The 27,782-nt window shown below is 40.7% G+C and overlaps 1 protein-coding gene and 1 long non-coding RNA gene across 3 annotated transcripts in view; one reads left to right on the forward strand and one right to left on the reverse strand.

The window, feature by feature from the left end:
- Positions 1 to 510, reverse strand: part of UCHL1 (ubiquitin C-terminal hydrolase L1) — a 13,665-nt gene extending 13,155 nt beyond the window's left edge. The window contains exons 1-2 of the mRNA XM_029946651.1: positions 411 to 510; positions 282 to 293 (exon numbers count right to left, since the gene is read on the reverse strand). Coding sequence (XP_029802511.1) covers positions 282 to 293; positions 411 to 443 — 45 coding nt within the window. The 5' untranslated portion in view covers positions 444 to 510. The remainder of the gene's footprint in view (positions 1 to 281; positions 294 to 410) is intronic.
- On the forward strand, positions 92 to 26,045 carry LOC115298207. Of its 2 annotated transcripts, none has more exons than XR_003911657.1 (4): positions 92 to 592; positions 1,260 to 1,324; positions 21,052 to 21,186; positions 25,549 to 26,045. It is a non-coding gene; the product is annotated as an uncharacterized LOC115298207 (long non-coding RNA). The 2 variants fall into 2 exon arrangements; XR_003911658.1 differs by lacking the exon at positions 92 to 592 and adding an exon at positions 1,004 to 1,172.
- Positions 26,046 to 27,782: the final 1,737 nt, after the last annotated feature.

The raw sequence follows: 27,782 nt of genomic DNA on the forward strand, positions 1-27,782 counted from the left end.
CACCGGAGTCCGCGCGGCCCGCGCCACGCCCTCGGGAGCCGGGCCCGCGCCCGCGTCTGCGCGCAGCCCCCTCCTCCCTCCCACCGCTAGCGGTTCCGCACAGTCACCCCCAGCCCCCGATGCAGGGCCGGAGGGAGGGCGCCCGGACTGCGCCCCAGCCCGGCCGCCTGTGGAGCGCGCAGGAAGCCGCCTGGTCCCTGCGAGACAGTCGGAGACGTTGTGCGCCTCCGCCTCGGCGCTCCCGGGGGAAGGGGACGGAGGCGGCGCGAGACGCCACTCACTTTGTTCAGCATCTGAAAGGCAAATGCAAAGAAAAAATACAAAAATAAAGCCAGTCATCGATGCAGCTACTTGGCGAGGGCGGACCCTCAGCCCTGCGCTCCCCGGGCAACGGTGCACCTGACGCTCACCTCGGGGTTAATCTCCATCGGCTTGAGCTGCATCTTGGCGAACCACAGGAGGAACCACTATCCAGATGAAGAGGAAAAACAGCAAGCGGAGCCGCCCAGGCCGCCGCTATAAAGCGCCGGCCTGATGCACTTTAGGTGGCTGCGCAGGGGGAGCAGGGGCAAAACCAAGCGATGGGAAAACGGTCAGTCGCTGCCAAACGGGCACAAACCCCCCCATGCGCCGCGCGGAGTGGTACGGCCGGGCCCCCAAACCTTGCAGTCTCACTTGCTGGTGAGATAATCTGGTGGTTGTGGAGATGGTTTTTGTTGATGGGTGTTCCTTGAGTGTATGGAGCAGTCCTTTAGATGGACTCTAAATTTTTTTGCGAAGTTTCTGGAAACCTACCTTTCTTACCATCCCAATTACCCGACAGCTCAGGGTTTCTGAAGCGTTGAGAAAAAAGCCCCAATTCAACAGGTATATATTTAGTATGAATATAAATATATGTCTCCCACATCTTGCAGCAGTTTGCATTTGACCTTAGACAATCCGTCCTCCATGTTAAATCAAACCAATATCGAGCTTCGTTTTTCATTGATTGCCTAGAAAAGAACAGGCTGGGATCGACACGATATTGTATTAGTAATGCTGATGTAATGTGACTCCCGGGGAAGAATTGGTCAGTCCCGGAGAAGCTGTAGAAACCTGGGGGATGTGACCGTAATATAGCGCAGACGGCAGCCGGTCCGAGACTTTAGGAAACGGATCCAGGGGAAAGACAGGTATGATTTCGAGACAAGAGGGTGTAAAAGGAAACGTATTTTTAAAAGAATGGGAGGCTTTGAAAAAATAAAATTCTGAATTCACAGGAGAAGATTCACACTGAAGGAGAAAGAATGCAACCGAAGGAACCGCTGTTCTCTAACGATCTCAGGTAGGGCTTGTTTTTCCTACCAGCGTCTTCAAAAATGGAGAGAAAAAGCGTATGCGGGAGAATGAATAAAAAGAGGGACAAAAATCTGTAAGAATAGTGTCAGGAAAAGCTAAACCTCAGAATGAAGTGGGGCTTGCAGTAACGAGAAGGTTGTTTGTTTTGGTTTTCAATATGCTCATAACAAAATAATGATTATGGTGAAAGAATAGACCTACTATTTAGGAGTCTAAGTTAACAGTTACAGAGAGAAGAGAGGGAATCTACATTCTTTTAAGTTATTATCTCTACAGTGGATCAGTGGACAGATCTTTTTGCATGTCATCTTACTCAATCCTTAGAGTATCCAATGGAAAAATCTGTTACTAGTACAATTTTACAGATTAGAATTTGTGGCTTAGAGAAGTTAATTAGCTTTTGAGCACAAAGAGAAATAAAACAGAAGTAAATCCTGGCGTCAGGCTCTAGGAGCCCATTCTCTATCCAACTTAACATTGTATTCCACTTTTATCTTCTCCCATTTTTACCACCCGAAAAATGACCTTCACACAAAATATGAGAGGGAAACATTAGTAAGAAGAATCTAATAGGTGAATTTTATGATATGCAAACTATGCCTCAAAAAGCTGTTTTTTTTTTAATAAAAAGAAGAAAACTTGCAGGGTGCCTGGGTGACAGTTGGTTGAGCATCTGACTTTGGCTCAGGTCAGGCATGATCTCACGATTTGTGAGTTTGAGCCCTGCATTGGGCTCTGCTGTCAGCACAGAACCTGCTTTGGATCTTCTGTCCTTTCCCCTCATCCCTCAAAAAATAAGTAAAACATAAAAAAAAAAAAAAAGACAACTTGAGAGTCAAGACAGGTGAATAGGTGGCACAAGAACACCGGGCTATGTTGAGTGAGTTCTTGCTTTTAGAGATGAATGACATCCCAATTTACTTTAATTGTTCAACACATACTGATTAAGTACCTACTCTGTGATGGGCACTGAGCTTAGAATTGGGGATGTAAGGGTGAACACAGTAAATAAACACAGAAACTTCCCTCATGGAGCTTTATCAGTAGTAAGGGTCATGGGAAAGAGAGTAAAGCTCAGGAACTCATTGCCTAGTGGAGAGGCTTAGGAAGGCTTCCTGAAGGAAGTGACATTCAAGATAAGGGCTGATTGGCAGGCAGAAGTTGGCAGGTGACAGTTATTACCAAAATAAATAGTAACAGTGGTTATGAAAACACTAGGGAAATCTCTGTGAAAGACATTCATTCATTCATACAATAAATATGTATGAAGGGCCTCCTATGTGCCAGGAAGCATCCGAGCAATGAACAACACAACTCTCTGCTTACAAGGAGATGCCAGAGACTGGACAAAACCAAATCTTATCCTGATCTTTAAAAAACGCGGAGGAGGGGCATATTGCTGAAACCGCCGCCTGGGAGATTTGATATCAGTCATTAGCAAAATTCTAGGAGTCTTTGAAAAAATAGAATGGTTGCATTTAGAACAAATTATGCCAGCCAGCACTTCTCTTCTTTTCTTTTGCAGTCACTGGCTAGCAGAACAGGCAAAACATTGCCCATTATTCATCGTGCTGCCTGGGTTGGCATCAATTGATATCAGAGTAGAGGTGGTTTTATAGCTTACTTAGTTATTCGACCTTAAAAAAAAATAAAAGTGCTGCTGAAATGAGGAATTTCAACCGGCAGCCACCTGGCGATGGCTTTAACCCTTTGGGGGCAGTTTTATTAAAGCAGATGTAGAGCGCATGCATGCACACAAGAATAAACAATCTTGGGGCGCCTGGGTGGCTCAGGTGGTTGAGTTTCTGATTTCGGCTCAGGTCATGATCTCACATTTGGTGGGTTCACGCCCTGTGTCAGGCTCTGTGCTGACGGCTCAGAGCCTGGAGCCTGCTTTGGATTCTGTGTCTCCCTCTTTCTCTGCTTTCTCCTGCTTATGTTCTGTCTTTCTCTCATCTCTCTCTTAAAAATGAATAAACATTTTAAAAAAGAATAAACAAAAAGGCAGAATTATGAGATTTAGAAAAATGAGTTCAAAATAAAACGATGAAATTTAATAGGGATATTGGTGATGATTGATTGTACACCCCTATGAATATACCAAAAGACTAAATGGGTGAACGTATCTCAATAAAGCTGTTAAAAACTTAGTAGGGATATGTATAAAGCTACTCCTGCCAATTAGCTAGTGCAGTTTATATTCAGTTTTTCTCTTTTTAATCTGCCAGAATCTATGGTTACAGAAGTATGTAATAATACGGGAAAATATCAAATGAAAAGTCAACATGTTGGTTATACTCACTTAAACATGAATACACATGGGGCGCCTGGCTGGCTCAGTCGATTGGGTGTCTGACTTCGGCTCAGGTCATGATCTTGCAGTCCATGGGTTGGAGGCCCTCGTCTGTGCTGACAGCTCAGAGCCTGGAGCCTGCTTCACACCTGTCTCCCTTGCTCTCTGCCCCTCCCCTCCTCCTGCTCTGTCTCTCTCTCTCTCTCTGTCAAAAATAAATAAGCATTAAAAAAAAATGAATACACAAAGGCAGGAACACATTTTTTTCAATGACAGAAAAACATTTTTAAAAATCAGTTAACACACAAGATAAACATAGAATAGACCTGTTATAGGTGGAGAAACAAATCAATGAATGAATAAGTAGTCCTTCATAAATAATCATGTGTTTCTGATTCACCAGCAGCAGGATTTCTTTTTTATCATAAGTGTTATTTTTCTAGCAATAACAAAGATTTGGGATGGACCCTTTAAAAATCTGTCTTCTGAGGGGCGTCTGGGTGGCTCAATTGGTTAAGCATCTGACTTTAGCTCAGGTCATGATCTCATGGTTCATGTATTTGAGCCACGTGTTGGGTTCTGTGCTGACAGCTCAGAGCCTGGAGCCTGCTTTGGATTCTGTGTCTCCCTCTCTCTCTGCCCCTACATCCCCCCAAAATAAACAGTAAACATTAAAAGAAACTTTTAAATCTACCTTCTGATAATTCTGATGAATGACTTAATAAAATAGAAACTCGAATGTCTTTGGCAGATCAGTTCTGCAGTATTGGGGGAGTCAATCCTGAAGGCTCAGCCCCAAGTTTATTCCACCAGGACGTATAGTGGTTATGCAAGCACCGAATTCCCTGCATTAAATCCTTTCCAGTTAAAATACATAGAATAGTTTTGGACTCCTGTACTGGCATCCTGCATGCATTTTAGGTGAATCACAAAAATGCAATAGTTATTATTATAATATCCATCTGAAAAGCTATATGTTCTTGTATGTGTATATAATTAGAATGTCAAATTTGTGATTTTACCCATATTAAACCTTTGGGCAAATCTAACCTGTACTGAGCAAATAGTATCACTGGTTTATAAGGATATTGCAAAAACTATAGGAGTCATTCACAAATCTCAGTGATAGAAAAACTCTGCTCTAATGACAAAAGAGCTTTACTGGTTGAAGGGGTAGAATGTACAGTGTATTTATGAAGACAGGCTACCCAAATATTTTGAGGAGTGGGTATTTCCAAAGAAGTTACCCAAGGAGGGTGATGAGGGTGGCAAGAATAATAGCTTTTTTTGTTGTTGTTATACACAGGACATTGCATTTCTTATCCTCATACCAATTTTTGGATATCTATGTCTATACTGATTTTGCAGGCAAGTAAACTGAGGCTCCAGAGAAGCTGTTTAACTTGTTAAAGTTCACATAGCTATTTAGTGTCCAAGTCTGCAGTTCAACCCAACTTCATTTGATTTCAAAACCTGTGCATGTTCAACTCTTCTACCTGCTTCCCTCTATGGCCCAGCCCCATGGACCTTGGTCATTACCACTAGAAATAAGTATGAAGTTCAGCCACTGAGAAGAAAGAACGGAAATCATTTCTGCAATGTCCAGGACCAGAGCCGGTCACTCAACCTTCTGATAAGCTTGGCTTACTTGGAGGTCTAAGAGTCTAGTTTGAATTTATAATTAACATGACATTAATAATTGACAGTATTTCCTCAACATGATTTTCAAGTTACTAGACAATTCCTCTGTCAATAATATGTCCCCAGAAGTCAGGTTCTAACATCCAGAGATTTTAAAGTTAAAAATAACACAAAGAAAGATGATATATAATGGAAATAAACTTCCCTGCTTAGTTCCCATGGCAAAATCAATTTCCCTCCTGTTTCCTAAAAGCAATTCATTTACTGGGTACTCACAAGTATATCTGAAGAAAGACAAATATAAAAGAGGAGAAAAGAGGTTCTCATTGACTTATACCTTACATATACTCATATATTTGTTCTTTGAGTACCTACTATCTGCCAGACGCTATACTAGGCTACCGGGTTGGGGGTGGGTAGCATATGACAAACATAAGGTATAAAACATGTTTCCCAGCTTTTTAAGATAAATCATCAATTTAAAGCTGCTTTTCAGAGGCTCCTGGGTGGCTCAGCCAGTTAAGCATCCAACTCTTGGTTTGGGCTCAGGTCATGATCTCACAGCTCATGAGTTCGAGCCCCACATCTGGCGTGCTGACAGCAGAGAGCCTGCTTCTGATTCTCCCCCTCTCTCGGCCCCCTCAACTTGTTCTATCTCCTCTCTCTCAAAATAAGTAAACTTTCTTCAAAAAGCTGCTTTCTGGGGAGGATGGGCGGGGTACCCAGGGTACCAAATGTATTTATCAATTGTAAACATTGCTCCTTTTAAAAATGTTTAAACATGACAAACATGTGCATCTTAGAAAGAGGGAAATACTGTTTTGTATCAAATTCTTCACATTCGATTTGGGTTCAAGATAGCTAGCAGTATGCACTCAGTTTCCTCTACAGTGAAATGAAGTTTGCATGAACTCGAAGATTTCTCTCAGTCCAGCATATTAAGGATCTTGAGCAGGAAAATAAAAGATACATAGACCAAATCATATAATAGCTTGGGTTAAGTCTCCCTTGATCTCTAACTTCTTAATTTTAGCCATTAAGCCCCCCCCTTTTTTTTAGTCAGTAAGTCTTTTTAATATCATGAGGCTAATAAGCAAGATTTATTAGTTAAAATCAGCTTCTGAAGTGTCCTTTAGAGCCCTTTGGTATGTATTTCATTTTACCAGGAGTTTAGGTTATGAGAAATATGATAAGCAGAAAAAATTTAAATCTATAAATATGCCGGGAAGAAGTGTTTTCTTGAGAACACTGCTGAGTCTTAACCTAACCAAGTACTTTTTCTTTCAGAATCCTTAGAGTGAACAAATCAATATATAGATGTCTAGTGCCTTGGTTTTACCTGGACATTTAGCTTCAATGGCCTAAGAATATGAAACAATTTTTTTTTAAAAGAACATCTGAATAAGTCAAACTGGAAAAAAATCCAAATCCTTCAACCCATAAATCCACCACCATAAGAAATTTACAGTTTCATTTCCCCACCTTTTCCTCCCAGGATTTGGCCATTTATGTAGCAAACTCTGCTGGGTTCCTAAAGAGAATTTATCCTCATCCTCCTTCCCAACTGGCTATCAACTCTTCTAACCCCAGCTCCATCCTGCTTTCTCGGACCCCAGCTCAAATCTCTTTTCTTTTTGGGAAGATGATGGGGGAGGAGGAGAAAGGATGGCTTGTCCTTGGACATCTTCATTGCCTCTTGGGAGACCAGCAGTGTTTCAGAAAGTGTCCTGTGTAGCGTATCAGTAGACCTTCAGTGGAAGTCTGAGCACCAGGCCAGCCGTAATGCTAGAAGCAGATGTCCTGTTTGTTTCTTTTTCCGGCTATGACACTGTCCCTAGCAGCTCCTGCTCCCTGAACACTGCTCTTGTGAAAACTGACCAGAACTGAGCCTTACGCCTGTCTCAGGAGGAGGACTCTTCATCACTTAAGGAGAATAGGAAGCACATTGTATGTCAAGAAGGAAAAAAAGAAATCCGCATTGTATCTCAAAAAGGACAAATTGAAGAAACACATTTATCTCTAAAAGGCAAAAGAGCAATAAATCCATGCTTAAATATAGGCAATGAGGGGATCCTGGGTGGCTAAGCGCCCAACTCTTGGTTTTGACTCCTGGTTCGTGAGTTTGAGCACCATGCTGGGCTCTTCTGACAGCTCAGGGCCTGGAGCCTACTTCGGATTCTGTGTTTCCCTAGCTCTCTGCCCCTCCCCCACTCACACTCTGTCTCTCTCAAAAATAAACCTTAAAAAATATTTTTTAAAAGTATAGGCAATGAAACTGCAGAACATCATGGACAAAGAGAGGGTTCTTAAAAAAATGTTTTTAATGTTTATTTTTGAAACAGACAGAGACAGAGTGCAAGCTGAATTAACTACCTCAGGAATATATAAAAGAAACTTCTAAATTATATAATTAAACAAAGTAAAAAATGATTCAGTAGATGATCTGAGAAAAAGGATTAAAACAATATTCAGGGAAGGCATGTATGTAAATCCAAAAAATAGTGTTTGTGTATATAATAATCATAGCTAGCGTATAGTATTAATAGCAGTATTAATAAAAGTATAGCCGTGGGGCACGTGGGTGTCTCAGTTGGCTGAGTGTCTAACTGTTGATTTCAGCTCAGGTCATGATCCCAGGGTCATGGGGATCAGCCTCTACCCTGAGTGTGGAACCTGCTTAAGATTCTCCCTGTCTCTCTGTCTCTCTTTCCCTTCCCCCTCCCTCTCTCTGCCATTCTCCCCTGCTCCTGTTCTCTCTCTCTAAAAACAAAATAAATCCGGGGCACCTGGGTGGCTCAGTCCATTAAGTGTCTGACTCTTGATTTCAACTCAGGTCATGATCTTGTGGCTTGTGAGTTTGAGCCCCACATTAGGCTTCGCACTGACGGTGTGGAGCCCGTTTGGGATTCTCTCCCTTTCCCTCTCTCGCTGCCCCCGCCAAAATAAATAAATTTTTAAAACCTAAAAATAAAATAAATATTTTTTAAAATACAATAAAAAATATAAAGACTAGCAGTGACATTCTGTTCTGCGTAATAATATGTATGATGGGGAAGTGGAATGAGAACACGAGTATTGAGAGGTCCTTCTATTATCCTGGCAGAAGTTAAGAAATTAACTTTAGATTTTGTTAAGTGAAATAATCATGATAACATCTCAAGGCAAATTAATAAAGAAAAGAAAAAATATATAAGTCCAAATAATTAAGTAGAAATAGAATAAGGAAAAATACATATAATCAAATCCTCAAAAAGGTAAAATAAGAGAAAAAAAACAGAAAATACAGGATAAATAGGATTAACAAGATAATATAGGAAAAAAGTCCATATAAAAAGTCATACTAAATATAAATGGACTAAACTTAGATGTTATATCAAGTTAGATTTATTAAAATTTTTTAAACATTTATGATTTTTGAGAGTCAGAGACAGAGCAGGGGCAGGGTAGGGTCAGAGAGAGACAGAATCGGAAACAGGCTCCAGGCTCTGACCAGTCAGCACAGAGCCCAATGCGGATTCTCATGAGCCATAAGATCATGACCTGAGCCAAAGACAGATGCTTAGCCAACTAAGCCACACAGAAGTCCCTCAAGTTAGATTTTTTAAATCTAGATATGTGCTATTTTTCAGAGACAGGCCTAAAGTATAAGGATACAGCAAGACTGAAAGTAAAAGGAAGGGAGAAAAGTTTTCCAGGAAAAATATTTTTTTAATAGTTTATTATTAAATTGGTTTCCATACAGTGCTCTTCCCCACAGGTGCCCCCCACCATGACCACCACCTCTTTTCCCCCTCCCCCTTCCCCTTCAACCCTCGGTTCGTTTTCAGTATTCAATAGTCTCTCAGGTTTTGTGTCTCTCCAGGAAAAATATTAACCAAAAAAACCTAGTATAACTATATTAATATCAGCATAACAGGTTGTTAAGCAAATGTATTATTCAAGATAGTCATCCTTATGATTAATTAGTTCACTAGGAAATTATAACAAGTCTAAAATTGTATGCTTCCAAGTCCTCAAATGTGTAAAATAAACATTGATAGGATTACAAGTGAAAATAGATAAAGCCCCTCTGACCATGAACCAACCTTTCTCAATCATTTATAAGTCAGGCTGACAATATGGTGAGGCGTATGGCTCCTAGTTAAAACGCCTATGTGGTTTTTCACGCCTGACCATAGGCAATTACAAAGGCTTCATCTGGCAGGCCTCTGGGGGAAGGTGTCCGTCCCACACCCACACCCACGCAGCCTTTGAGGAGAGCGGCAAAGACTCAGGTCCCTCTGGCCAGTCATGCTCTTTCATATACTGTATATGCATTCCCAGTCCCAGAGTCTTTATTTCTGGGTCCCTTTTTTCTGAACCCAGGTCAGAGGTCTTCAGGTGGCCCTTCTGAGGCCTCCTTATGGGGAGCAGAGGAGGGAAACCTCAAAGGAACTTCTACCCAGGCTGACTCAGAATTTTTACTCCTTCCTCCATGTCCTTACCCTGACCCAGACTCCATGGCACTATTAGACTCTTTTGTTCCAGGGTTCTCTCAATAGCGAGCTGACCTCCACATCTGCACTGATGTACTTGACCTTGACCAAGGTGCTGTTCCATCAGGGAAAATGGAACAGGAAGAGTCTGCACTTTCTCCTGTGTAACATCTTGCTTGTACTGTAGCATTAAGTGAATAAAGGCTTAGCTCTTTCATTTTTGGCACATTGCTTTAATCGGCTACTCTGAAACCTAGCATTTCTCCCTCTCTCTCTCTCTCTCTCTCTCTCTCTCTCACCCATTTCAGCTGGCTGAGCTCCTGACATATAAAAAATTAAACAAATTCTTTTGAACACCACAACTAACAATCTCAGTCTAATGGACATATATAAAATCTGTACACCACCATTTTAAAATGTGCATTCTTCTCAAACATTTATCGAGTATTTACAAGGTTTGATTAAATGCCTAGTCATAAAGCATGACTCAGCAAATTTCATAGATCAGTATTATGCAGACCATGTTTCCTAACTGCAGTGCAATTAATTCAAATACCAATAATAAAATGATAAATGAGACCTATAAAATTACCTTCAGATATTAAAATTCATACCTGTTTTGATAAATCTTGCTCAAAGTAAAACTCATTGAAACTTGAAAATATTTATAACTGAACAATAATAAAAGTTGAAATATCAGAATTTATGAGATGCAATTAATGTAATACTTGATGGAAATTCATAATATTGAATGCTTATATGAGAAAAGAAGAAACATGGAAAATCAGTGAGCTCAGGATCCAACTTAAGGTAGAAAAAGAAAACAAAATAAACTCAAGGCAAATAGAAAAAAGTAGGTAATAATGAACTGAAATAAATGATATAGTAAAACACAATAGAGACAATCAACAAACAAAAGTTGGTTTTTAAAAAAGATTAATAGGGGCACCTAGGTGGTTCAGTCGGTTGAGCATTGGACTTTGGCTCAGGTCATGATCTCACATTTGTGGTTCGAGCCTCGAGTTGGGCTCTGGGCTGACAGCTCAGAGCTTGGAGCCTGCTTTGGATTCTGTGTCTCCCTCTCTCTCTGCCCCTTTCCCTACTCATGCTCTCTTACAAAAAGAAATAAATATAATAAAATTTAAAAGTTTTAAATTAAAAAAAGAAAAAAGATTAATAAGGGAGGGAGACAAAAAATTTAAAAGATTAATAAGCTAGGCCATGACTTGGCAAGATTTATGGGAAAAAGGAGACTACTACACAATATTAAGAAAGTAAGTTGGGAGAAAAATTCTATACATTATAGATTTAAGAGACAGTAAGAGAATACTACGAACAATTTTAGTCCATTTGAAAACTCTGAGAAAAAATTTAAATCCTGCCTTATGAAAGTAAAGTAATTTAAGGCAATTAAACCTCTTTCAATGAAGAAATACTTAGCCTTAGATGTTTACCAGACATCTAAGGAGCAGACCGTTCTGTTCCTACAGACACAATTCCTGAGAAGGGAAAGGTGGAAACGTTGGCTGATGCTGGTGGAAAAGGCAGTATAAGGGCCTTTACAAATGTACCTCTGTGTGAAAGCATTTTCCCAGATCCTCATCAACACTTTTTATTTTCCTTTGATTATAGCCATCCTTGTAGGTGTGAGATGGTATCTCATGGTCATTTCGATGTGCCTTTCCTTGCTGACTAATGATATTGAGCTTCTTTTCATCTGCTTGTTAGCCATTTATATATATTTTTTGGAGAAATTTCTATTTACTATAACCTTTTGAATCCACTCCAATAATAGTTTTGCTCACAGCACTCCAGCAAAGGTGTCCGTGATGTAGCCACGTTTTATTTCAAGAGGACTTTTTGGTCCTCCTCTTACTAGGATGACTCGCAGCATTCTGTCCCGATGACACTTCTGTCTCTTGGCACAGGAGAGACCCTCTTCTGGGATTTTCCCCTTCCTCTCTAACATTCTTTTTCGGTCACCCATGTCATCTCTAGACATTAGATGGTCCCCACGACTCTGTGCTTGAGTATCTTCTGTTCTCTGTACTCAGGCCTTTGAAGACCTCAGGCAGCCCAGGGCCGTAAATCCCATCTCTATGCTAGAGACTCCCCGACTTACATCTCCAGGCAGACCTCCCCCTGATCTCCGTCCAGTGCCTACTCCACATGTCCATTTTGATGTTTAGCACCGAACTTGTCCCAGACTGACTTCCTGATCCTCTCACCAAGCCTGCCCTTTCCATACTCTTCCCCGTCTAAAGTCCACCTCATTGAACTTTTCATTGCTTGGGCCAAAAACCTCAGCCTGGGTCCTCTCTTTCAACCCCAAAGTTTGTCACCAAATCCTGGCAGCTCTGTCTTGAAAACATATCCTGAACTCTTACCAATGAGAAAATTATAGGGCAGTCATTAAAAATAGCATGCAGACATTTTATATTAAAATATGGAGTGGAAAGGTGGCATTCAAGTCCTACGTTCAATATGCTTCCAACAATGTGAAATATGCTTCTAATAAAGATTTGAAAGAAAGTCACAGAACTAATATCCTAAAAAATCCACAAAGATATTTTTATATTGTCCCATATTTTTCTTTGAAAATATTTATTCAGCTATAAAACTGCTGGAAAGATTTCAGTGTTTATAATATTGACAGATGTCTGTGGAGTACAGTACCATTTTATTTTTTATTTTTTTGTAATTATTTTTGTATTTTAGAGAGAGAGCATGCAAGCAGGGGGGAGGGGTAGAGAGAGAGAATCTTTTTAAAAAATTTTAATGTTTATTTGAGAGAGAGAGAGCATGCGAGCAGGGCTTGAACCCACTAACCATGAGATCATGACATTCATGAGATGAAGTTGGACACATAACTGACTGAGCCACCCAGGCACCCAGAGAGAGAGAATCTTAAGCAGGCTCTGCAGTCAGCATGGAGCCTGATGTGGGGCTTGATCTTCCGAACTGATCATAAGATCATGACCTGAGCTGAAATCAAGAGTCGGATGCTCAACCAATTGAGCTAACCAGGTGCCCCTGTACAGTTCCATTTTAAATAGTTCTGTGACATAAATAGGAAAGGGAGCTCATTTCTGGGGGCCCAGTTGTACCACATACTTTGCGAATTGTTTTGCAATATACTATCTCATTTAATCCTCTGACTCTTTTAAAAACACAGCTTTATAAAGGTATAATTAACATGCAATAAATGTTTAAGATATCTAATGTTTAATTTATAAGTTTTGACATATTTATATATCTGTGAAATCATCACCAGATGGAGATTATGGGCACATTCCCCCACCTAAGATTTCCTTACACCCCTTATAATTTTTCCGGCTGCCTCTCCCTGCTGCTTAACTCCCCTAGCAACCATGAATCTACTTACCGTAGATTAGCTGGTGTTTTCTAGAGTTTTATGTAGATGGAATCATATATTATGTAGTCTTTGGCTTCTCCCAAACAACCTTTTTATGTCTTATTCATATCTATGGTGGAAAAAATAGATTCATAGAAGTTATGTAATAAGAGGTGGCCCTGGACTTCCAATCCATTTCTGTCACCTCAATGTGTTGAAAGTAAAACCTCAAATGGTTCAATTAACTGTCATACCAGGAAGTGGCTGAAGTAGGACAGAAACCTACAATGCCACTCTTGTTATGTACATCGCTCTTGGGAAGGGCTTTATGATGATGTTTAGATTTTACTAAATCTGCATTTTCAGAAGTCCCAGCTATGAACTGGACCTTGATGGTGGCCTTGGACAGAAGGTCCAATGTGGTATGTTCTGACAAAGCTTCCTTCAACACAATTTCTTTCCACTTGTCACAATAGAGATATCTACCTGTATTGTGTCTTTCCTTCAAACTGCCTTGTGATTTCCATGGGGGTTTTGTCCTCTTTAGAAAAATACCTGAACTGTGAACAGTTAGGTTCCTTCCCTTCTTCCTGTCTCTGCTTCCTCTTTTCTCCCTTCCTTCCTTCTGTCCATCCTTCCTTTTTTCTTTCCTTCCATGTTTCTTTCCTTCCTTTTTTCCTTCCTTTCTTAATTTCTTCCCTCCCTCCTTCCTTCCTTCTTTTCCCCTTCAGTTTTCTCTTTTAAAGATTCAGTTGCAATTTATCCTCATTGTCACTTTTGTTACCACTGCCTTATACTCTAGACTACCAGAGTTACACATGACATTGGAGCAAAATACTTGGTTTGCGATTTCCATACCCGCCACATTGCTATGGCTTGGTTTTTGATTAATACATTTGTTAGGCTTATGTAATGCCTTTATATCTAAGAGATATGCAAATTTTACCATGAACACCTTTTTCAGTATCTGCAAAGCTTAATTCATGCCTTAGGAGTTGTTTACAAATTGAAAAACAGGTTTATAAAGATACAAAACAGTTTATATAATAAGCAGTAAGATGATACTCTGAAAAAATATTAAAATTATTCAGTGCTTGTCAGAAAGGTGAAGAAAAGACCTGTATAGTGTTTTAAATCACCTATTTAGAAAATGATTTTAATTGTGTACAACTATGGTATTCTATGAGTGTGCGCTTAAATATCAGAAACCATAAGTTTCAACTAAATTTTGAAGATCTTGGTTAGCTACCCTATGAAAAATAATGCTCGGTAGCCACTGGAGCAAAGTTTTTCAGGAAGTTCAAGGAACTGTGACAGCAGCTTTCATATCACAAATGCAAGCTGGAATGCTCTGGGGATAATATGTTGATATGAACATTCATTGATCCCTGAGACCAACTTATAAGATAGCAAGCTGAAAAGGAATAGGAATCATATTTAGAGCCTGGCAATACATGCCTCCTCTTCTTGGACTTATGCCCAGTAACTCAGCAGAGTAGGGAGATAGGACTAAACAATTCTTTAAATGATGCTGCTGATAAGGGAGAGATAAGTTAACCTCCGTCCTTTCTCCTAAAAAAATTCCAGATTGTAGATTTGAGTTTGTATGTATGAGACCCTAACATAGCATGTAAATCTTTTTTTTTTAAGAGACAGACCAACTGTAAGCATGGAAACTGGTGAATTTTTAATAAAAGAAATAAACAAAATGTAACCTTTACAAAGAAGCTCTTCATGACTTCTATGCTTGTCAAACCTGATCATTCTGACCTCTGATATTTTCAAACTTACCTTGTATTCATGCTTTTATGTAGCATGCCAGCCCTAAGAGATTATACACAGGGCACAATTTATAAGGGTGATGAGTGAGAAATAAATATAACATGGTCAAGGGAAGAAGTCAATGTTTTCAGTTTAAAATATCCAATTGAAACACATGAAATCAAGAGAACAAAAGTGTAAAATGAACATTAGGGTAAAAGGTGGGAAATGAAATGTTCTAATTCAGGCCAGATTTCAACTCTTTTGACCTCAGTGGCATTTTATTCTAGAGATACCGTTCCTGGATCTCTCTATTTTTATATGTCCTACATTCTATGAGCACAATAAGTGGAGAAGATATAGAATGAGCCGGCGTGAGGATATCGACATATTTTCCAATTACCTCGGCAAAGTTACTTCATCTCTCTGAACTTTTCCCATGTGTAAAATGAGTCTGCTCACAGGGTACTCGGGGGCTGAGTTCATGTATCTAGTGCTTAGCAAACAGAGAGCCCTCAGACATGAGGGCTATTACAAGGGAAAAGACTAAAAACATAAATTGGTTTCATGGATGTTTACATTCTCCCCTTTTCATGCCTTGGTTTACAGGACAAAGCCTATTTTCCTCTCTTGCTCAAAGTAGCCATCACTAACTATCTGCCAATGCTCATCAAACTTTACTAAAGTACCCCTTCCATCAGAAGAACCTTGAACTCTGGGGGCCCTCAGTTTCCTGCCTCAGGAGAGATGTACCTTTTGAAATCATGTGTTTCATCTTAAAAAATGTTTTGCCCATTTTTTACTTTACTTCATAATAGATGTGCATCTCTTCTAATATAAAATATTTCCCCCATGTTTTCTAGCACACTTGTCACTCCAGGAGGATGTGGGCTTATCCTACAATTTATAATAACTCCTGGAATGTGGTTGCATGTTCCCAGCGTGTGAAAACCCTGATCTGAGAAACAGACTGGCTCCCAGCCCTTAGGAGCTGTCTAGTTAGAAAGAATGTGCGATCGCAGATCCTTTGTCTCAACCGGGGATTTGTCCTCTCTGAGGACATGTAACTAGCAGGGTTTCACTTTTCTGGATGCTGCCTCCTCTCTCACGGGCATTTCCTTATGGCTGGGTGTCTTGGGCAGGTTTTAAATAAGCAGAGCCAGGGAGAGGAATTCAGTGCACCATGATTTGTTGATGGTAAAATTACCCAGGAAAGACCTTCTAAAGGAGGGAAAAGAGCCAAGCAGGGGTATGGTCTCAGGTAAAGTCTGACCTTGGCCTGATCCACAGGGAAAAAACTCTGAAGCAGGAACCATTCTGCAGAATTGTCCTCCTGTTATGACAAGGCTGCAGCCCCTGTATCCCAGAGTCAGTCAGTTGTTGGCTGTGCTGTCCTGGTGGCCTGTTTGTTCCATCGCTGACGGCTAGCAGGTGTGGTTGGAGATCCGTCCGCGGATCCCTCCATCTTGAGCACATTCCACATCTTCTTTGCTGGACAGTGCATCTCCTAGCTTTACTTGTGCTCCCCTTCCAGGAGGAATCAAACCATCTGGAAATCCTCAGATAGTAATGCCGGATAAAGCCCTGTAGACAGAAAAGGCAACCCATCCTAGTGATACATGTCTATTTCTATCAAGATAAACTTCCATCTCTGGATGGAAGAGGTTCAGTATAGTCAACATGCTACTGCATGACTGGTTAGTCTCCTTGGGAATGGTGCCTTATCAAGGGTTCACTAAGGAAAGCCTTCAAAGTGCTAGCTACCTCATGGTCATCTGGCCTGATCCACACAATACTGTCACTGTAAGGGGTCAATGTGATGTGCTGTAGGGTGTCTAGAAAGTGCACATCTCTTGACACTCCATTGTGATGGAATGTGAGAAAGGAAGCGTAGCCCTGGGGCAAGACCATAAATGTATATTGTTGTCAATTCCTTGGGACTACAAACTGTTTCTGCCCTTCTTTTTGAACTGGAAGAGAAAAGTGACCATCAATGACTGCATACCATGTAACTGAGGCCATATTAATCTGCTCTAGCAAAGATACCACACCTGACAGGTAGACGTGGCGAAGCTACTGCTTATGGTCTGTAGTCATCCTCCAGCATCCATCGGGCCTCTCCTGAGAGCAGCCCATGGTATTACTACCAGGCATGACCAAGGTGTTACATGACCCTATTCCTATAGACTCAGTCCTTGAGTCTTGATCTGAAAACTGAATCTTGTTCTGAACCAGGAAAAGAATTATAACTTCTCATTGGGGTACCCTCTCTTTGCCTCCTTGTTTTCTGTCCTTGATACCTTATCAATTACCCATCTATTTTGCCCCTAGGGACATTGTGTTCTACTATCTCAATACACCTCTGCAAATCAGGCTGCCTCTTTATTGTCAACCTGACCTTGTTGATTATTTAAATTGCAACCCCTGGCCATATATGAAGGAGTAGAATTGCTGGCTTAAAAGGTAATTATATGTTTAACTTTTTGATGGACTGCCAGATTGTTTTCCAAAGTGCCTGCATTATTCTATATTCCTACCAGCCGTGTATGAGGGGTCCAATTTCTCCACATCCTTGCCAACACTTATTTTTGATTCTAACCATCCTAGTGGGTATCTAATTGTGGTTTTGATTTACATTTCCCTGATGGCCAATGATATTAATCATCTTTCAAGTGTGATTTGGCCATTTGTAAATTTTCTGAGAAGCTATATCTATTTGGATCCTTTGCCCATTTAAAAAATTGAGTTATTTGTCTATTATTGAGTTGTAAGAGTTCTTTGTATAGTCTAAATAAGTCTGTTATCAGATATATGATTTACCATTACTTTCTCCCGTTCTGGGAGCTATCTTTCCATGAGGTCATCTAGCAGGGTCCTCATTGCTTACTGAGTACCAGGTAAATGACTGATAACATACTAGATGGCAGTAAGTTTCCATCAGTAAAACATATTTTCTGCTGCAAGAAAGGTGGGGCAACACAGAATTGGGACACGTGGGTCATCGCCTTATTTTCCTCAGTCCTCTGGCCACTGCTCATCTCTCCAACATTTCCAACTGCCCCAGAGCTCAGTCCTGAACTCTTTTCTTTTCTAACTACACTCATTCTCTTAATGATATTACCCATTTGTAAACAAATGATCCCAAAATTTGTGTCTCCATCTCAGATCTCTCCTCTGAATGCCAGGCCCATTTATACAGTTGCTCAGTTGACATATTCCACTGTATGTATTATAAACATCAGGAAGTTAAGTGACTATATCTGAACTTCTGATATTACTCAAAATTCATTCACCCTTAGCCTTCAGCTTCATTAAATGGCAATCCTGTTCTTCATCTCTCAAATTTAGAACCTTAAAACAATCAGCAAAACCAAAAGACAACCAATGGAATTGGAGAAGATATTTGCAAATGACATATAAAATAAAGGGGTAGTATCCAAAATTTATAAAGAATTTATCAAACTCAACAGCCCAAAACCAAATAATTCAGTTAAGAAATGGGCAAAAGACATGAATAGACACATTTCCAAAGAAGACATCCAGATGGCTAACAGACACCTGAAAAAGTGCTCAACATCACTCACCATCAGAGAAATTCACATTAAAATCACAATGAGATACCACCTAACACCTGTCAGATGGCTAAAATTAACACTCAGGCAAAAACAGATGTTGGTGAGGATGCGGAGAAAGAGGATCTCTTTTGCACTGCTGGTGGGAATGCACACTGGTGCAGCCACTCTGGAAAACAGTATGGCAGTTCCTTAAAAAGTTAAAAATAGAACTATCCTCTGACCCAGCAAGTGCACTACTAGGTATTTATCCAAGGGATACAGGTGTGCTGTTACAAAGGGGCACATGCACCCCAATGTTTATAGCAGCACTATTGACAATAGTCAAAGTATGGAAAGAGCCCAAATGTCCATTGACATATGGAAGGACAAAGATATGGCATGCATGCACACGTGCGTGCACACACACACACACACACACACACACACACACCATTTCCAACTATGTGAATGGAACTGGAGGTAGGGGCACCTAGGCGGCAGAGTCAGTTAAGTGTCTGACTTTGTCTTTGTCTCAGGTCATGATCTCTCAGTCTGGAACTGCAGGGTATTATGCTAAGTGAAATTAGTCAGTCAGAGAAAGACAAATAACATATGATTTCACTCATATGTGAAATTTAAGTTACCAAACAGATGAACCTAAGGGAAGGGAAGCAAAAAATAATATAAAAACAAGGAGGGGGACAAAACATAAAAGACTCTTAAATACAGAGAACAAACTGAGGGTTTGTTAAATACATATGATACATCATGTGAAAAACATAATAGACATTTTTTTAATTTTTTTAAATGTTTTATTTATTTTTGAGAGAGAGAGACAGCATGAGCAGGGGAGGGTCAAAGAGAGAGGGAAACACAGAATCCGAAGACAGGCTCCAGACTCTGAGCTAGCTGTCAGCACAGAGCCTGATGTGGGGCTCGAACCCACGAACTGTGAGATCATGACTTGAGCCAAAGCTGCATGCTTAACTGACTGAGCCACCCAGGCGCCCCAATGCTAAGTATTTTTAAAATACATAATAATGAGTATCAGATTGTTATGACATTTAATTCCATTGGATACATTAAAAAGAGTAAAACTTGGGGTGCCTGGTGGCTCAGTTGGTTGAGTGTCTGACTTTGTCTCATATCAGGATCTCACAGATCGTGGGTTTGAGCTATGAATCAGGCTCTGTGCAGACACCTCAGAGCCTGGAGCCTGCTTCTGATTCTGTGTCTCCATCGCTCTCTCTTCCTCCCTGGTTTGTGCTCTCTCTCTCAAAATAAATAAACAGTAAAAAAATTTGCTTTTTAAATAAAGGAGTAAAACTTTGTTGATATGTCTAACGCACCAGAAATTATATTTTTTGCACTGATTTAAGCTCATGATAAGACATGTTTTGTTAATTAAAAAATGTATGAGAGGAGTACATTGTTTATGGTCCATGTTAGCCAAAATGTTTGAAGAACACTGATCTAAAGGAGAGACAAGATGTATATTATTAAAGGAAAGTAACATAATAAGGTACTGTGTGCATCCAAAGGGGGCCCGCAGAGAAGCAGATACAAAGCTTGGGAGGCGGTCATACCTGAGGTGGTTTGGGGGAAGGTACAGGGGAAGGTAAGGTGGCTGGGGCACCTGGGTGGCTCAATCAGGTCATGTTCTCTCAGTTTGTGGGTTCAAGCCGCATGTCGGGCTCTGTGCTGACAGCTCAGAGCCTAGGGCCTGCTTAGGATTCTGTGCCTCCCTCTCTCTCTCTCTCTCTCTCTCTGCCCTTCCCTGTTCACACTCTGTCTCTTTCTCTCAAAAAATAAACATTAAAAAAAAGAAGGAGGTACGGTACCAGTGTTAAGGCAGCCTGGCTGCCAAAACTAGGTCAGAGTCTCAGCTTTCAGTCCCGGAGCTGATTGATTTGGTCAGAATAGTTCATATTCGCCACCCTCAGAACTTACTTATTATTTTAAAGTAAGACCTGCAGCTGTCACATCCTGTGCGATGTGACAGAAGCCAAACTGCAACCAGAAGGTCATTTGCTAGATCCAGTGGATGACACGGATGACAATGATATGACACCAAGAGCACAATGATCTGAGGTTCCAACAGCCTGCTGCACCCGAATGATTGGGTAGCTCTGGAGGACTCCCTTTTAGAGTCAGGCTGTCCTCCCGTGCGGGGCTGGAAAGGGTCCTGCCAGCCTCCGGCTCTTGGGGCTTCCTTGTCAATGCCCGCCATGGTTTCTCAGAGCCAGTACCTTAGGATCATATGGTTCATAACCACATTCCAATCTTGTCTCCTTCATCTGACCTCCCGGCGGCCTAACCTGGAGTTTTGGACAAACCCGTTCATCCATCACACACTTACAGACACTACCTTAGCCTTCTTCCAACATAAAATGAATTGCATCCATGGATGTGAATTCTTTTCTCTTGTTTAATTATCAGGTACGTTTTTATTTCCAAATTTTTGTGGGAATGGGGATGTGGGGATCTCATTCCCATGTATCATCTTTTATTGTAAAACATGTAATAAATGCAACTAAAAGAAAGTGCAGGAGAAGAAAATTTAGCATATTAATTATTCAAGATAAGGATGAGTTATGATAGCTCAACCCTGTACTGATCACTGCCACTTTGCAGGCAATCAACAAGGAAGGAAGCTTAATTAATTCCATGCACATGTATTGAGCTCCAACTAATGCACTGAAGCACTCCAAGATCAGAAGATAGAAGAGAAGGAAGGCAGACTGCTACTGAACCTTCACCTGGAAGCAGGTAAGTCCATACAACACGACAAATGCATAATCAAGTAATAAAAGAAGGTTTTAGGAGCATGATAGAGGGGAATGAGGGATGGGCTTCACAGAGGAGATATTCTATTTCTATCTTGAAGAAAGACAGAAATTTGCTAAGAGAAGACAGGAAGTAGTCATCCAATATTGAGAGTACGTTCACTATCTGGAGAGCTGGGAAGGCATTCATTCATTGCATCTTCAGAGAGTGTTCCTGGAAATCAGGGTTTGGTAGAGGAGGGTGCAGGAGGTTTGGACTTTACCCATCTGCATGGAAAGGGTATGAGTATGATTTCACATGAACTGAACCTGTAGGCAAGTAGAGAAATAGGAACCATCCTAGACATCTTGGATAGACAAATGGGGCCAGATGGTGAGATATAAAACACACGAATTTGGGAACCCACCACCTCAGTGAAATTTCTAGGTGTCCAAAGGCCTGGCTATGTCAAGACATCCTTTCCAAGGGTAAGGACAAGTTGCCACATATGGTCCCCTTATCACTGAGAAAAACTAGAACACTTTGTGTTGTTAGGGTGCTTGAGAGGCAAGCTACATATTTAGGGCTGCTGCTTTGATTCATTTACCCAACGACCCAAAGGATTCCCCATTTCAAGTGGAATACAGAGAAAGAGATGACTCTCCAGCGGGTCCAGACTGCCATGAAAGCCATGTGGCCATCTGGTCTGTCTGGCCTAGAAGATCCCATGGTGACCTAAGTGTTGTGACTGATACGGTTGCTGTATAGAGCCTTTGGCTGTCTCCCCAGTTCAGAGAGTTAGGATTTTAGGCAAAGCTATCCTCTTTTTTGAGAAAGAGCTTCTAGCCTGCTAGTGGGTCCTAGCAAAAATGAAACTATTCAAACTAAAGAGTCATAATGCTCTGAGTATTGACTGACCCATCAACGCATAGAGCTGGGTGTGCACGGTGACACTCCACTATTTTTTTTTAATAGTTTATTGTCAAATTGGTTTCCATACAACACCCCATGCTCTTCCCCACAAGTGCCCTCCTCCATTACCACCACCTCTTCCCTCCCCTCCCTTCCCCTTCAACCCTCAGTTCGTTTTCAGTATTCAATAGTCTCTCAAGTTGTACATCCCTCTCTCTCCCCAACTCTCTTTCCCTCTTCCCCTCCCCCTGGCCCTCCATTAGGTTTCTCCTGTTCTCCTGTTAGACCTATGAGTGCAAATATATGGTTTCTGTCCTTCTCTGCCTGACTTATTTCGCTTAGCATGACACCCTCGAGGTCCATCCACTTTCCTACAAATGGCCATATTTCATTCTTTCTCATTGTCATGTACTACTCCATTGTGTATATATACACCACATCTTCTTGATCCACTCATCAGGTGATGGACATTTAGGCTCTTTCCATGTTTTGGTTATTGTTGACATTGCTTCTATGAACATTGGGGTACGTGTGCTCCTATGCATCAGCACTTCTGAATCCCTTGGGTAAATCCCTAGTAGGCACTCCATTATTAAATGGAAGTGGTATGTCTCGATAAGACTTCTGGTAGATCCTGAAGGCGTAAGTAAGTTGTGTGAGCAGGTGGCTCAGATCCCCATGGCTTCTAGCCTTGCTCTAGTGCCTTCTCTCTCTCCTTTAATCCATGCTGACAGCTTGTGAGAATAGAAGGAAGTTATAAATATAAATGATGATCAAATGATAAGTTGCAGACACAAGGACTATAGTAGTTATAAATTTTTTTCTTACTTCTATAGAAATATATTTGTGTATATATTTTCTTTTTCTCTGCCCCATTTCCCTACTATCTAACATTATGTGTTAATAGTCAACTTTCAATTTTAGGATTTATGTTACAGAACATCAAAGATGTTCATTCAGCTAGAAAAAAGATGTATGTAAATAACTAATATGGATAAAGTGGAATTTTGTTCTTTAAGGTCCTTGAGAAATAGTTGCATCATGTTAAGTAGAAGTATGTTTTTGCTTTTGTCTTTATTTGAAAATTAAATATGTTGAGGGATTCTGGGGTGGCTCAGTCGGTTGAGTGTCTGACTTCCGCTCAGGTCATGATCTTGTGGTTTGTGGGTTCGATCGAGCCCCTCATCAGGCTCTTTATTGACAGCTCAGAGCCTGGAGCCTGATTCACATTCTGCATGTGTGTGTGTGTCTCTCTGCCCCTCCCCAGGCTTGTTCTTTCTTTCTCTCTCTCTTTCTCTCTCTAAAAAATAAACATTTTTTAAAAATAAAATTAAATATGTTCAGAAAGGCAGCAAGCTCACAGAGTTTGGCTGCACACTCACGGAGACTGTAACCATACAGAAGAAACAGATTCCCTTAGATCTCCCCATAAACTCCTCCTTCGTGGTCTACTTTAGTGGCTGAATGTTCTTGGCTTCTCAGATTTCCTGGAACGCTCTGTCTTGCATCAGTACTTCAGGAGAATTGGATAGTGACTGTCACCATTTCAGACTTTCATGTTCCCAGCTGGTCCCACAGCTACGTATGATCTAATTCCTGTAATAAACCCCTTGTCCTACAACACTCACAGAGGCTCTGTTCCCCTGACTGAACTCTGACAGATACACGGATATTTGAGCCAGGACCCAAGAAAGGTAAGGGAGCAGTCATAAGACCCCCTCAGGAAGAGTATTCTAGGCCAAGGAAACAGCAAGTGCAAAGGCCCTGTGGCGTGAATATAACTGAGGAAGTAGCTTGGCCGAGTGGAGTTAGTGGGAGGAGAGTAAGAGGAGAGAAGATACACAGGTAAGAGGAGAGACAAGGTCGTGAATGGCTTCACAGAATATACAGGAGCTTCTGTTTTTTTCCTCTACTTGAGATAGAAAGCATGGAGAGTTATAAGTAGAATGACATGACCTGACATTTTAAATGCACTCACTCTTGCTGCTATGTTAAGAATAGACTGTAGGAGGCAGATAAGGGCAGAAGCAGGAAGATGAATTAAAAGGCTGATGCAATAATCCAGATGAGAAATGTTACTGACTCAAACCCAGCTATTAGCACTGAGTGCCGTGGTGACAAGTTGTTGGAACCTGGATATATTTTGAATGTAGAGATTTTAGGATTTAATGTCAAGTGGAAGGTTGGGTGTGAAAGAAAAAAAGGAGTCAAAGATGACTCTACAGTTCTTGATATTTTTTTAATTTTGGAAAAGTGTTTTTTAATTTTTTTAGTTTTTTAAAAATTGAAGCGTAATTAATATGCAGTGCTATATTAGTTTTAGGTATGCAATACAATGATTTAACATTTCTAGACATTTCTCAATGCTCATCACAATAAGTGCGCTCTTTTATTTATTTATCTATTTTTTCTTTGAGAATAGGAAGACATAATGGATCAAAATTTGCCCTTTTGTTTGAGTTTATGCTCCCCGTAGCCCAAATAGTATTATTTATTTTTTAAAATGTATTTTTTATTTTTAAGTTTTATTTATTTATTTATTTTGCATCCACATTAGTTAGCACATAGTGCATTAATGAGTTTAGGAGTAGATTGCAGTGACTCATCCCCTATGAACAACACCCAGTGCTCATCCCAACAAGTGTCTTCCTTAATGCCTCGTGCCCATTTAGGCCATCCCCCACCCACAGAACCCCTCTAGCAAACCTCAGTTTGTTCTCCGTATTTAAGAGTTTCTTATGTTTTCAACATATCATATGTATTTAACAAACCCTCAATTTGTTCTCTGTATTTAAAAGTCTATTATGGGGGCGCCTGGGTGGCTCAGTCGGTTGAGCGTCAGCTTTGGCTCAGGTCATGATCTCGCATCAGGCTCTGTGCTGACAGCTAGCTCAGAGCCTGGAACCTGTCTTCGGATTCTGTGTTTCCCTCTCTCTGACCCTCTCCTGCTCATGCTCTCTGTCTCTCAAAAATAAATTAAAAACATTAAAAACAATTACTTAACATTTTACATTGTTCCTTTTTGCTCTTTATCGCCTATTTCATGTCCATTTCTCTGAGAAAATTCCATCCTTATGTAATATATTTTTATGCCCAAAACTTTTCTATTTATCATTCTAGCATAATTCTCTGCAATATACAAATTCAATGTTATTCTTATTTCTTGTGACCTAAGTCTTCAAATATTTGAAAGTATCTTCTAGTTTGAATTACTATTATTATTGGCATATTATTAATCAAAACAACAAATGTGTTACAAATTTTATGGATAATTATTAACATGAAAACAAAATACTTTTGAATAGGCTGCATTTATAAAATGAGTTTATGCATTTGTGGATGAATAAAGGCACCACTACTGTTAGAAGGTTTATAATAGTAGTAATATTAATAGGAAACACTCTTATCCTACTATTGAGACAGCTTAACATCAATTCCATCCCTATTTTTCAGTGTTATCGATGTAGCCCTGAGAAACTTTGTTCTCGTGAAAAAAAAAATCGATGGGAACTGAAAGAATTTCACTGTAGCAATGTCGCTACATTTTTTTGCACTCCATGTAAGTTATATGCCAAAAATCATACAAAGATTAGATTTGGTCATTCCTTCCTCCTCCAATTTCGTTCATTGCAAAGAATTGGAACCAGTGGACTTGTAAGACTATCCAGTCTCCATCGTCTTTAGCTAACGCAGCACCATCAGCATCGGTATGTTGAATTGTATTTTTGCTTGGTTTTGCACTTAAGGCAATGCGCCAGGGTTAGAATGCGTTTGCAGAGATGTGCCTTCCTTCTGTAAAGAGGCTGAAGAGTGCATGTCAAAAGGGAAAATGGGGAAGAAGGACCAGCCTGATCCAAGCAAGTGTTTGGGGCAGACTTTTTGGAGTTTTCCCCTCCTTACTGAAGTTGCTGTGAGGACCGGGGAGTGAAGTATCCGTGCTCATTGGAGAGTTCCTGCTTTGATATCTGGAGCCTGGTTAAAAGAATTTACCCATTTTAATTGTTTTCTTTCTTTTTTCTCTTTGAATTAATTTCTCCTAATTTCTATGTTTTCTCCGGTCAAGAGAATTGGACAGATCTGTAGATAACTGTAACCAACTAGTGAGACATTTAGTAGCTTGAGGGTACAGAGGCTGTTTTCTACATGTTTAACAAGTGTAATTATTTCATACTACATTTAGAGGACATTTGACTGGTCCACATAGTGGACATCAGTTGTTTCTGCCTACTCAGAATTCATTCCCCTTTTATCAACAACACATCATTTTGTTTACTGAAATAAAATTAACTCTGAATCTAGGGAGGTGTGTGTGTGTGTGTGTGTGTGTGTGTGTGTGTGTGTGTGTTGTCCATGTATCACTACAGGAAAGGACAATGACATTTCACAAGAACTTTTCAGACTTGGTCTTTGACAACTTCGGCAATCTCTGAAGTTTAGAAATATTAGTTATGGAGGGGCCCTTGGGTAGCTCAGTCAGTTAAGTGTCCCACTCCAGATTTTGGCTCAGGTCATGATCTCACGGTGTCTGAGATCAAGGCCTGAGTTGGGCTCTGTGCTGACAGCATGGAGTCTGCCTGGGATTCTCGCTCTCCCTCTCTCTCTGCCCCTCCCGCACTCTGCAGAGCAAGGGGTGGGGGATCTCTCAAAATAAATAAATAAAACTTAAAAAAAAAAGAAATACTAGTTTATGGTAACAAACATTTTTGTGGTACAATATTTATCCATATGTAAATGGAGTGAATGGGTGTATTGGTTTCCCACAGCTGAAGTAATAATATTACAAACTGGTAGAAACCCAACAGAAATTTATTCCCTCGAGGTTCTGGAAGCTGGAAATCCACACTCAAGCTATCAGCAGCGTTACTTCCTCCTGAGAACCCTGAGGGAGAATCTCTTCTATGTCCCTCTCCTAACTTCTGCTGACAGACAGCAATTCTTGGGCGTTTTGGCTTCTAGATGCCTCGCTTCCATCTCCGCCTCCATCTGCATGTGGCATTCTCCCCCCGACTCTGTGTTTCTACGTGCCTGTCTTCTTATGAGGACATCAGCCATAATGGTTTAGGGGCTCACCTACCACCAGTATGAGCTCATCTTAACTAATTGCATCTGTAATGACCCTATTTCCAAATCAGGTCACATTCTGAAGGACGGGGTTAGGCTTTCAATTTTTCTTTTTGGGGAGGGGACACAAGTCGACTCATGTAACAGTGGCTCAAAGATGAACCTGATAATGACTTGTGTCTTTTATAGTACTCTGATAGTTCAACTATGTTGGAATGGGAGATCAAATAGCACTATCACCAAATTATTGCCTCATACATAGTAGGTACTCAAATGTTTGTTAAGTGAATGTTGCCACTGAGGAGCTCGGAACCAAAAGATTAGAACTTCAGTGAGTGGCCTGGTGAGTGAGTCAGATCGTGACTACTTGCCACATAGGAATTGGGCTTTAGGCAGTTTTGTGGTTTTTTTTGAGAGACAGAGAGAGTGCAAACAGGGGAGGGTCAGAGAGAGAGGGAGATACAGAATCTGAAGCAGGGTCCAGGCTCTGAGCTAGCTGTCAGCACAGAGCCGGATGCGGGGCTCGAACCCACGAACCGTGAAATCATGACCTGAGCTGAAGCGGGACACTTGACTGACTGAGCCACTGAGGCGGCCCTAGGCAGTTCTGAGTTGAAGGAATCCCC

The sequence above is a fragment of the Suricata suricatta genome, chromosome 1 (genome assembly GCF_006229205.1).
Source record: "Suricata suricatta isolate VVHF042 chromosome 1, meerkat_22Aug2017_6uvM2_HiC, whole genome shotgun sequence".
In the NCBI taxonomy this organism is placed as follows: domain Eukaryota; kingdom Metazoa; phylum Chordata; class Mammalia; order Carnivora; family Herpestidae; genus Suricata; species Suricata suricatta.